Raw genomic sequence first — 12,883 nt, forward strand, 5'->3', positions numbered from 1 at the left:
ATTACTACATCATTTCAGAACGAGGTACAGTGACCTTAGGAAGTCCTGTACCTTTGTAGAGGAAATTTTTTCCTCTACTTCCCCCTGGCTGATACAAGCAGAGAGACTGTTTCCTGCGCACAACTACACCTATCGCTTCCACTGATGAAAGTAAGGACAAGTGTACTTCCAATGAAAGGGGGATTTAAAAAGCATCAAAATCCTCAAGTGGAAGTTGCTGAGTAACTGCATGATGGTTCTTAATCATCAAGGCTGATAACTAAATATTTAGGAACTACTGCGTTAAGAAACTTGGCTGGGTCAGATGACTGTCCAGCTCCATAGTGCCTGCAGGCAGGCAGGTTTACAGGGCAACGCTTAAGGTGCACATCAGGAATACCCATGCCCACTGTAATTTTCTTGTTTTAAGTGCTTGCGTAAAATGTAAATGACATTCCTATTCTACTCCAGTTCTTATACCACACTCACCACTGCAGTAACTGAGCATTTCCCAGTACCACAGTAATCACTCCAGTCATTTGTTCCCTCAGGCAGGAAAGCACGTATGTATCAATGAACTGTTTTAATGCCAGTTTTCTATTCTTACAAATCTCAGTTTTAATATTCAGAACTTTTCATTGACACTTTCAGCACAGTGTATACCCTCTGGAAATTTATTACATTTCTGGTCAGAAAGCCCAATGCAAATTCTAAAGGCCTATAAATATATTTGGTTATAGCTATATGAAATTATTACAGACGAGCTACGCTCCAGCTCACCCCTCCCCTCCAAAATCACAATAGCTGCAAATGAAGTTCACAATACTGCATAACAGTATCTTCTAGGGAAAAAAAATAAACTAATGTGAATGTGACATGCAAATATTAAGACAGGACACCAAACTTCTTTTCTTTCCCCTTCCCATTGGGTGTTTTATTTTATAGCATTTGCATTAGGTAATCAACTGAAACACTTCAACAACAGAAAGCTGGCAGCATAGTAAGGAAAAATGGAGATTATTTCTCAAACAGCTGTGACAAAATGGTTTCAAGTTGGAATAGTATTGCACAAACGAATCAGTTTATGGAGGGTGAGTGGGAGCGAGCATCTTCAACATGGATTGTGAGGAAAAAAGGCACTATTTAGCTCTGTGTGTGTTTAAAACGAAAAAAAAAAGTCATGAAGCACAATCCATGTTTTTCAAAATTACATTCAGTACTGCTTTAGAAATGCTCACAAACCTGTCTCTTTTTACAGAAGCTACAGAAAGCTGCTGATGTAAATATCAGACAGTACAAGTGTATGAACATTTATAATTATGTTCCAGAAAAGTCTCAGGAAGAGGGCTCTTTCTATAAATACTGCTGCAAAGGTTACATAGTTGCATAGGCTTACAGTAAAGGAAGCTTCCATCCAACTAAGCAGCCTTACAGTTTCCTTAAGTTTAATCTCTAGTAGTCATAAAATATGCTCAGACTTTGAAGAGCTAAATTGGCAGTGCACTTGAATCAGGCTTTTCCACTGACTGCTTAAGCAGCACAGTTCAGACAGCGTCATCCATACATCTTTTTGTCATACACATGTTTAGCAACACCAGGTAAGCTTAATGGAAATTTTTAACAGAATTGTAACAGAAAATAACTGAATCTTCCCTGATATAAGATAGAACTGCTCTGAGACCATAAATAAGCAAATGTTTATTCCTGGAAGGTAAAAATAGCGAAGTATCTTCACAAAAACTGAGTACCCAGAAAAGGCATTTCAAACAACCAGGATGGGCTGGTTCTTCCTCTCCCATATTGTATAGCTACACATTCTCATGCCAGTTTGAAAATGAAGCCCTGATCAGCGTACCATTAACAGAGACTGCTTGAAAATCAACCGAGAGCAAGTGGCAACGTGCACTTAGGACATTCCATATCCTAGTCTTGTGTCTGCTTACAGACTCACTAACAAAATAAGAGTGAAATTCTTGTTGCATGGCTGCAGAATTAATACGGGAAGGAGCTAAAAACACTGTTGCTCTCCTGTCAGCACTGCCCAGTGTATCGCATGGGCTCCAGGCATGCTGTGGTTATGGACATGTAGTCACCAGCACAGCTGGACCTAGTGCCATTATGCTGACATCAAGAGTTTCAACAGGGCTACAGGTTTGCGCAAAATCTGGGCATTAATTTTGTACAAAAAGTACAGAACAGTGTAACAAAACCTACTATCATATATATATACGAGCATTTCAGCACCTTTCAAACCAACTTAGCCCTGCAAAAAGCCAAACTTACTCCTGTGCAGAGACTACAGTGACTTCAGTTAAAAGATCCGTGTTCAGGAGGCTGCATAGTAAGTTTACTGATCACACAACCTGCAACAACAAAAATCCATATATTGCTGCTTTTCACTATAAGTAATTAAGGGAAAATACACAATATAAATTCTGTTTATATACTGTAAAGTATTTTTAATACCAACAACTTGGATTGTTTCCATTTCCAAACATAAGATGAACAGAGTAGGTTATTAAAAATCAGTTTTCCTAAACTGTCTTCTCGTAAATCCAAGTCTGAGAGTTCTGAATTCAAAGGATTCTAAAAAGTTCACAGTTGACTTAACCGTTGCACTAGATATAAAAGTAGACAGTCTTGATTCCTTCTGTGTTCCACAGACAGTAACATTTTCAGAGTACGTGTAGAATGAATACCTCTCCAACTGTAGCTAGCATTTTTAAAAAATATTCCTAAAATTCTCATTTGTCTCAACCCTGTCAGTTCACAGCAAAGAACAGGAAGCAATATCTGATTAAATAAAATGTGTTTTCTTATATGAAGTATGAAAAATATATTGCTCTTCTGAAAGTAAAAAAATTTGCATTGTTCTATTATTTTTGTTACTGAAGACTCTTAATTAAGAAATTCTAAATCCTGGAAAGAAAAAAAGAAACACAACTTTTAAAATTGCTTACAGAATAGAAGAGGTTTCTGTAGACCCTACTGAAATCAGAAGTTTTGCCTGTTGTTTTCTTGTCAATACAGAAGCATTTGCCTACATACCTGTTTCATTACTTAGATGAGTATTTTATGCTTTCACTTAGTAAACTCTTCTGCTCTCTTAGAGCTTCTCTTCTGAAAATTTTGAAGGAGATTCAAGGAGGTAAACTGATCCAAATTATTCTGAGGGAAAACAACACAGTCAAAATAAAATCCAGCATAAAACTATCACTGAGTGGATAATCTTTCCTGGGACTATAAATATTCATTTTATTTCAAAAAAGTTACTGCTTTGTTATGGAAATCTTTAGATCTCTGTTAGCTACTTCTTGTGTATGACTCCTCTGTTCCTTTCTTTAGCTAGGAAACATGTTTTCATGTGTGAACTAACACATCCTATTCCCAAACATGTTGGCATTATTAATGACATCAATAGATGAGAACTAGAACAGGAACTCTTATGCGTGGTTCATGCTATATAAATGGTAAGCTATCAGAAGGAACTTCCCTGATTATTTGGGAAGAACAAAGAGAGATCTATTTTTAAAATTCAAAGGGAAAAATCTAAGAAAACAAAAAAACTACAAGATGTACTTGATAGACTCTCATTATCCTCTCTGTAATTGAGCTGTTGCTTTTGGCTGCAGACATCCAGTTCACAGACCATTTTCCATTTCCTTTGTTTTCATTACAAGAACAAGCTGGTTAAAGAAACTCCACTTGGTAATTTTAAACTAAGCCTTCAGCATCATCCCTTAGGAATTTAAACTTTTACCACCATTCCTTACTTTGTCTCCTCAGTGCCTTCCCCCATCAAACCTTGTGAAAAGCACTTTAAGAAAAGGCAGGTGTAAGATGTGTAAATACTCAGATCTTAAAGAAAATTCAATAGGAAACAAATTCCTGTAGTTCTCCACTGCCATTTGCTATAATGCAGTGGCCCCAAACATCTGCTCTCAAATTGCAATTTACTTCATCTACCAGGTGTTTCACATTGTTAATAATGGCAACCCACAAATTTACAATAGTCACATAAGGCAGTTACATAAATACAACTATGTCAATCAAGGTCACTGCATCTTTCTTAACCAGACTACACATGACATTTTTCTTCTTGTCCTCTTACCATAATAAAAGGATGAAGACTACATTTCTGTAAAGAGAATCCCTGGACAACTTTCTGGTATTGAAGTCTGAGAGGTCACTGAAGTGCATTTCAGCAATGTCCAACAGTTAACTCAACCAGGAAGTAGATGTGATGTTTTTCACTTCACACATAACAGAACTTGTGCAAAAAAACCCACTTTAAACTAGTTACTTTAAACCTTTTGGTCCAAATACATAAAATAAGCAGTATTTACAGCATTTTATTCCTTTTGTAAATGCAATGCTTTAAAACACGTTATAAAGCACCTTAGTAAAAATATTCTACAGATAAAAGTATCGAAGTAGTAGGAAAACCCTAACCATACCACAGCTCACTAATGGAGTCATAATATGGATTCACCAATACCTCTGTTTACAATTATTACAAAGAATCCATGGAGAAACTCAATACTGAAATTTACGATTTTTATACCACTGTGTAAGGATCAACTAGAACCGCAGACAAATACCAACTTTCTTCATAGTTTTCCCAACCTCAGTCAGTGGTGGTGGGGATAAAAAACAAAACAAAACCCCCACTGCTCTGATTCTTTAACTTTTTACAATATTAATGTGGAAATGACGTTTTAACACTAACGATTAGTTCTCATTTTTTAATAAAACCACATATATAAATATGGGCAATTCCAGCAGCAGCAGCAGCATTTCTGAGCAGAACATGATTAACCATCCCAATTAATATTATGTGACATGATTCACAAAAACAAAGCACAGATGTCAACCAGTTATTAACACTACTCATATTGTATACAACCAAAATTTCCATGTTGAAAGCTGGGAAAAAAGACTTCCTCTTCACAGAAGTATAAATGAAAATGTATTGCTCTGAAAATTAAAAAGAGCATCAACAGAAGCATTTTATGTTTGTTTATATTTTCAACTAGAACTGCTGTGTATTAATTTTTCCGAATTAAAGTGTAGGTTTCTTCAGGTAAAGGATATTAACTCCCACTGAAAGTATTAGTTAGATAAAAGAAATTAAGCCTTTGCTTTTGGATTACCAACATAGTTAGCCAGTATCCAATGCCCTGGAGGTGATCCACAGCCCACTTTTTTCAGATCTATAAAGAAACGTCTTGAAGGTTTACGAGCAATCTAGTTTCCATGGCTGAGGACTAAGATGACGATGTGACCAAAGATTTAGGTCCATAAATCTAACAGTATAGTGTTCTTAGTTTGATTTAGGGTAAATCTTTTCATAGAAAAAGTTTTGAGCCAGAATATACAATTCTCCATCTTTTTCCCGAACTGCATGTGCTCTGACAAACTGAAACTGCTCCAGTGCAAATTCATAGAACTCATTCTCCATTTTCCAGATTTCAGACTGTTGTAACTTGGCAATAGTTTCTTTTGTGGGAAGTTTTTTCTCAGTTGTTTTCCTAAGATGAGACTTCTTTCCTAAATGCAAAATGAAAGCAATAACTTCACTTTAAAGCTCACGTGATTAAAAAGTGTTTACAGTCCTTTCATTTACAGAGTTTTATACTCTCAGCATGTTGATGAACTGCATTAGAAGTGACAGAATTTAATCCAGAATTTATTAACATAACATACGGGGTTGGAAAATTGCAGTCTCTCTCACTAAATGTTAATGAATTTTGCATCAGTTCTTTCAGTTCTTCCTCCTTACTCTAATAAACCCAGGGAATGAACACTTCATTTAAGGAACAAGATTAGTCCACATAATGTACTTGGAGCAAGATTGGTCTTTCAAAATTAATTATTTAGATGTTAATCTGGTATCAAATGTTAAGAATTCTGAAACTGCAGAGCAAGAGACTTCTTTCATAAGACAAAGATGACCAAAATGATGACAGCATTTTCCCTAGGAAGTGCTATCTGTTGCTTTGTAATAAACCTGTTTATAGCCCACATCTAGGCCCTATACATCAGACCCTTTTCTCCTTCTGTTTGCAGACAGAAGTCCTGCTAAGATGGACCTTTTCTTCATCATAAATTGCATGGCCAGCTCCTAGAAACTGAGCTACTAGCTGTAAAACAAGTGTCTTACTACGACCCCAGGAAGAGAAGCACATACTTGGGCCTTTGTATCCCAGGGCCTTTTTGCACAACCAGCCAGGTTGCATCAAGCACAGTTAATTTCAGCAGGGTTTCTGAGGAAATGGAAATCTGCTGCTAGCAGCCGTTTTACAAAAGTGAGGCCCCTGCAAGACCTTTCAGAAATATTCTGATAAATATCTGTCACAATTTTTTAAGTGTAGTAGACCTACACCACTGCCTTTACCCCAAGCCTTAAATTTACAATTTGCGTAAGGCAGGAAGATACTTGGGCTGCCCTCAAAAATTTGTAAAGAGTTCGACTCTTCTGCAGGAACATCAGCCAACTGAGAGGCAGTCCTGGCAGGGACTCAAAACTATTCATCTAGGTCTAAAGAATCCACATTAGAAAAAGTGATAAGAGGATTAAAAATCCATGGAAATCAACCATTTAAATACCTGTCCGGTACAGTTCTGTGGCACCCCTGAAGAACCGGGGCAAAGCTGCCTCCAATAACATGATAAAGTCTTCAAGCTCTTCAGTAACTCCCACTAGGAAGTATTCATTAATCAGATTGTATTTGGCTTGTTCCAAAGCCCATCTGCTTCCCACATTCCTAAAATGACAGAACAATTACAGCAAGTTCTGGTGTCAGCCAACAATCCTTGGTCCCTAGATGGAGATTACTTCATAACAGGACATTTGTATACGGAAGGCAAGACTCATTTGAAGTTATAACCATTAGTTTCTCTCATTTGTGTTCTTACCTAAAATTTTGACTAGTACCTCATCCACAAAACCACCTATGTGTGTATATGGTTACTGTCTCTATTAATGCATTTATTGGAAGATTTACATTTTCTCAATGTCAGTACTCAGTCTCCACTTTCACATTAGATACCAGAAATGGTTCTGGTAAGAACACACCTTCCCTTTTGCATTCTACAAGCCTAACTCTGAACTAGAAAGTCATTGCACTTAAGGGGATGATTTCCCTACTGAACAACAGACCGAAATTAAACTAAATTTTTTTTTTCCTTTTTTATAGCTCTAGACAGGGTGAAAAAACAGATTCATAGTTCGTTGTTTCTCTATTTCTCCACCGGGCCCAGGTGTAGATAAGTCTGACCAACAGGCACTGGAAGGGGAGCTCCCAAGCAGCCATTTACTTTCCTTCTGTTTGGATGAACAGCACCTTTGACAAATAATTGCCCTTGACTTCACTCAGAATCCTTCAAATTATTTATGTCCTTTTTTCTTTGAGTTTGCTAAAGAGTTTTTAAAAGTCTGTGCCATTGTTATAAAACATGCTGCATTGACAGATGGACACTATTTGCTTTTGTTTTCATTTCTACTAAGTAGCATTGACTACTAGATGTCTGGTAAAGGTTTAAGAAGACAAATTTATCTTGATCTCAATTATTTTATTTTCCCCAGAAACTCTAGGAGCTTGAACAAAGTATCTCCATTCAGAAAGACAGATACTGTAGCCTGACATAAGAAAAAAATTTCAAGACTCCAAATCTACAAAAAATTATTTTTTAAATTAAAACCATCTGTTTTCCCTGATAGCACTGCTGATACAGTATGCTAACGTATTGCTTACTTAAAGAATTGCAAGACTGTTTCACTAAAATGCATCTTCAAAAGAAAACGCATTACTAAAGTAACTGCTGCTTCACTGTGTCCAGTCCCTATCAATTTCCCCAGCTGTGCTATACATTCAAATTTGTTAAGTTAAGATTTCAGTGCTGATATACTTGACTAACAACTTCAGCTACATTTATCTCCCTACCAGCATTCGGAGCTGTGGCCACAGAAGAATGGAATTTGAAGCCAAAGTTTCTCTGGAGCGCAGTCTGAACCTCCAGCTGCCACACATTCATCAAAGGTCTGGAACAAAGACAAAGTAGAGCTGAGCTTTAAAATCGAGTATATGTATCAAACATCTCAATCTGGTTAGCTGCTAAATGTATTTGGGACAGAAAACCACAAGATATGATAAGAAAGAAAAAAAATACTTTTTTCAAGCCTTGCTTTCACAGAGTTATTAGGAGGACCTATTCATTTAAATTAAAATAGTACTTGGACAGTCTTTTATGGTTAGAACTAATAACAATTTGATCTTACCTGATACATTTGATATACCTTTGATATAACCCTGATAAAGGCTATATGCCAAAACAAGCAGGAACAGTCAATAAGTGTTGGTATCATTCATTTTCCCTTACAGAAGAAGTCACTGAAAAACCAGCAACAAATGCCATCCGGATTTGTGTGATACTGGAACAGCTGGATCTTTATACCATAGAATACGTTTTAGATTAAACAATGTTCTATTACATTTTAAATATTATGACAAGTAACTGCCATTTCCAAGGCTAATATGTTTTTGGCAATCAGAAGAAGTAAAAGCTAATTGTTCATTGCATAACAGAATATTCCATACAACATCACTTTATGTGGATAAACAGCTGTAGCAATACAGTTTTTCAACTGTAGTAACACAGTTACATTAAGAACTCCATTAGCACAGGAAAGAAATTGTAAATATTTTACCCAGTCACCATAAAGTAAGTATTTATAATATTTCTAATCAAGATATAAGCCATGCAGCTAGGATAGATTTTTTTTAAAAAGGTATTTAATAACAAATAAGTGATCACATGGACAACTTTTTAGACTGTTTCTCCTGTATAAGTACAAGTTCCTGTTCAAAACAGCTGTGAGGTGCAGTTCCTGAGTCAACCTGAAAAACTTACTGATACCAGGCCAAAGCAGTGATTAACCTGCAGTGCCCTGCACTTTTGAGTTTAGAATAGCTTGTACATGTTGCATATCACAGACAAAAATGCAGCTTAACCAGGACAACAATTGTATGCTTTCTCTAGCACAGCTCTCTAGAGAAATCTTGCACTGATCTATCATGAGTACTTTATAACATCAACATTACCTAAAATCTAAACTGTTTAAATGCACCTCCTAACTTATGAATGTATATACTAAATGTGAACTGGCACCTGTCAAAAGAAAGACTTTTTTTTTGCTTATACCTGCAGGTTATTTTATAGCTAATATGCAAAAGCAAGCAAGTAATTTTCTAAGATGAAACGGGACAGGCTTCCTTCCCCACTTCTTCTTATGTACTTACCTTGACTATTCCATCCAGAGATTTTATTATAAGAAACACTTGTCTTTACAGATTCTGTTCTTGGAGACAAACTATCTGTAACTTTGGAAGCACAGGGATATAGAAAGAAAATGAATGAAGAACTCTTCCATATATATGCTGTAGTAGGGACTGGGAGGGGCAAGAGTGTAAAGTATGTTGAGATTCCTTTCTGCTTAATAAAGGAAAAATTGACTTCATTAGGAAGATTGCATTTTTTACTTTCCTATTTTTCATGTGAAAAGTTCTTAGTGAAATCTACTGTAACACAGGTCAATCCACTTTTGAGCTTACCGAATTTTATATCTAATATATATAAAACTGACACTGTTTATATATGTACAGTTTTCTTAGAAACAGCATGGAAAAATAGTATTACCTGATGAAAATGAAAGAAACCTAAAACTTGGCATAGCCAATCAATTTCACTTCTAATGAACTAGAGGACAAGTTAAATCTGTATGGCAACAACTAAGTCTCAGACCTAAACAAAGTAGTATGATAGTGACAAAATGAAAAAAAAAAAGCATCTTTAGTAGGAAAACATAAAATGATTTGCAATGCATTACAAATATTATCCATAGGAATACATTTCAACTTCTTCCACCAGACAGAACTTACAGCGCAGCCTACCAAGCAGTAGAATTAGGGATTTTGGCCTAATGCTTCCCAGTGACTACCTAATAAGGCTGTTCGGAATATAATTCAAAACTAAACCAGCACTGTTAAATTTCATTATTTTTAATAAATATAAAGTCTTCTAAACAGCTTGGACTTGGTAGCATGCTCAGCTTTCCAACTTATTGATCTCCACCAGGAAGGAATTCCACTGGCCAAATCATGCTCCTCGTGAAGAGGAACAGAGTAGGTTACAGAAGATGAGATCCTCTCTCTCTTTTTAAAAATGCCTTTATGATACCATATCACCAAAGCGTCTCTGTAGCCAGTCCTATGAAGATACATGTTTTTAAGCTTAATTTCAATTTGTTCTGTTTGAAGCTTTCCTCTACCTACGCTGTAGGATGTTGGGACAAACTGAAATGCAGTAGCTGAAGATGGCGCTAAAACCTAAAGAACAGAGGAGCAGTTATCGACTGGGAAGAAAAGGGGGATGCTCTTTGGATGGGGGGGCACACACAAAAGGATTATTCACATTTATTAGTTGTTATGGTGTTTATAGAGTAAGCTGTATTCAGTGTGATTTTTGCTTAGTTATTTTTTCAATATCTCTTGGCATTCACACAGTGCTACACTGAATTGTCAACATCACAGAAAAATTTCAGCAGTTTAAGAGAATATTGCCACTGACATTTTAAAACGTTTGCCTCTGAAGTACAAAATCCCTTTACATTTTATAAAAGCTTCCACACTGTTCTAACTATAGTTTTATAAGCCATCTTCATATACTTAATACCTTACTTTTCCTTCTGATTTAAGAAAAGTCCAAAGCAACTTGCTGCAACAAATATCTTACTGTAAACCCTGACAGTGGATGTGTAAATTCTTTCTGGAATAAATTCATTATGGAGACTAAATGATGCTGCCATTCTGAAACTCTATTAGTAATCAAGGTTTGAACTACTCCTATAGCCACCTAAGATGGAGGAAGTATAGGAATGTATGGTTCATACTCCACAGTTTTCAAGCAGACTTTTAACACAATTCCATCGAAGTAGCTACATTTAAAAAAGGGTTGCTAATTATATATATATATATATAAATAAATATATAAAATCACAGCAAAAGCATCATTTCTACAGCTCTTGGTGAAAAATGTCTCAGTTTTCAACAAGAAGAGATGTATACTTCTTACACAGAAGGATAAGCTTAACTTGATACTTCAACTCTGGACACCTGAAAACATTTTTTAATTTAATTTTTTTTTTTTTTAGAAAATTGCAACATAAAGTGAATTTATAATGTTACAAAGACCATATTTAATGTTATATTCTGGTCGAGTATGGACATGAAGGGGAGAATGTAACTTCCAAAGCCATCACCATCACCCAGAGGCTGATACAAGAACTATTTAGCTTTTATCAAAGCATTTTAAAAAACTGTTTTCACGTTAACTTCAGTAAGAACAACATATATAATAAAGTGTACTTTACCTTTTTATCCCCCTGTTTTCGCCTCCGCAGCCCTGGTCTGTAATCATCTCCAAAGCGCAGAAAGTAATAATAAGAAACTAGTCGTTCTATAGGATCTCTTATGACATTTATGTAAATTGGTTTCTTTTTAACACCAAATCTAAAGTAAAAAAGGAAAAAATGTCTTTAGAAGGCCAAATCAAAGCTTCTCATCTAATACTTAAAAGCCTGTCTCTATTGATACAACTGAAATCTATATACAGGGAAGATGATGGTGAGAGGAAGTTTAATGATCCTCTCATCCCCATATCCAGTGCGTTACATGGATGTGAAAGTCAGTTCAATTTCACTTCTCCTAGGACTGTGAATTTTTAGGGTTTTTTATTAGAGAAACAAACAAACCTGAAACATTCTCACACAACAAATACTAAATATGTTTATACAACCATTCTGCCTCTAGAAATGCCTTATTAACCTAGCAGTCACATGTGTAAAGTACAAGGACGTTTCAGATTGAGCTCCTGCCCTCCTGAACTGTGCTATGCGATGCTGCAAGTGGTTTTCCTGGCAGATCATCAGTTGCCAGAGACATGAACTCTAACAGAAGGAAGACAGAGCTCAGAGCCCATCTATTACCTGGATTAAATCCATATGGCTATGCTTATTAAATATAACCCTAAGATAGTATCTGTAACCATATTAACTTTTCTATCCAAAGATAAAATATTTTTCCTTAGACATTTACCATAAGCAAATTTTGATTTACTGTGGTACAAACAGGATGCTTGATGAAATAAGGAAAAACACAAGGAAGATTTAAACCACCAAAACTGTTTTGAACACTACCTTTCCATGATCTACAATCAAGACAGCTTTTAAGATGCATTTCTCAGTTTTATTTTCTTTTCCATTTGAGACATTACTGTGGCAAATAAATTTGGTATCCAAACATTAAAGAAGTTATATCACAATAGAAATTGCAAGTGTGTCAAGTGCCCTGAAGCAAAGCTGGGAGCTGGAAAAAAAAATTATCTTCCGTTCCCATGCAAACTGGGAAAGTGTTCTGCATTGACAGAGGGCTGTCCAAGCCTCCCAGCTTGGCTAAAAACCAAGAGTGTGCTCATAGTTTTAAGGTGCAGTACTGTTGTTGTTAAAGCGGTACTCTGTAAATTATACCACGTACTGCTCATGTGAGGAATCTCATGTTGAAAAGCAAAAGAACAGAAACATAGAATAAACAGCAGAAAAAGGTTAGAAAAAAAACAATTAAAAAGCATTACTTTGGCAAAAGACTAGCACTACAGATACAGAAATTGCTAAAGGCTACAGAAAAAGCAATTGCTTCTTCAGATGTTGCCAGCAGAGTACCAATGAATCAGAGCGTAGCAGTTAAAGGCAGTATTGCTGACATCTCTCTGCATGCTCTTACCCCGCAGCGTCCGCAAAAAAGGAGCCTGTGAATATTTCAATCATTTTGATGCAAATTCCAGACTT

At 36.0% G+C, this 12,883-nt stretch overlaps 1 protein-coding gene across 4 annotated transcripts in view; it reads right to left on the minus strand.

The window, feature by feature from the left end:
• Positions 1-883: 883 nt before the first annotated feature.
• Positions 884-12,883, minus strand: part of HS2ST1 (heparan sulfate 2-O-sulfotransferase 1) — an 81,378-nt gene continuing 69,378 nt past the window's right edge. Inside the window, exons 4-9 of one of the 4 annotated variants that reach the window (XR_008749024.1) lie at positions 11,411-11,549; positions 7,926-8,023; positions 6,589-6,746; positions 4,091-5,529; positions 3,028-3,147; positions 884-2,342 (exon numbers count right to left, since the gene is read on the minus strand). Coding sequence is in view for 1 of the 4 variants with exons in the window: in XM_055815407.1 (XP_055671382.1) it covers positions 5,303-5,529; positions 6,589-6,746; positions 7,926-8,023; positions 11,411-11,549 (622 nt within the window). In the remaining 3 variants the exon portion in view is untranslated. Of the gene's footprint in view, positions 5,530-6,588; positions 6,747-7,925; positions 8,024-11,410; positions 11,550-12,883 lie in introns of all 4 variants that reach the window. The other 3 variants (XR_008749023.1, XR_008749022.1, XM_055815407.1) reach the window with 3 other exon arrangements.

The sequence above is a fragment of the Falco peregrinus genome, chromosome 10 (genome assembly GCF_023634155.1).
Source record: "Falco peregrinus isolate bFalPer1 chromosome 10, bFalPer1.pri, whole genome shotgun sequence".
Taxonomy (NCBI): Eukaryota; Metazoa; Chordata; class Aves; order Falconiformes; family Falconidae; genus Falco; species Falco peregrinus.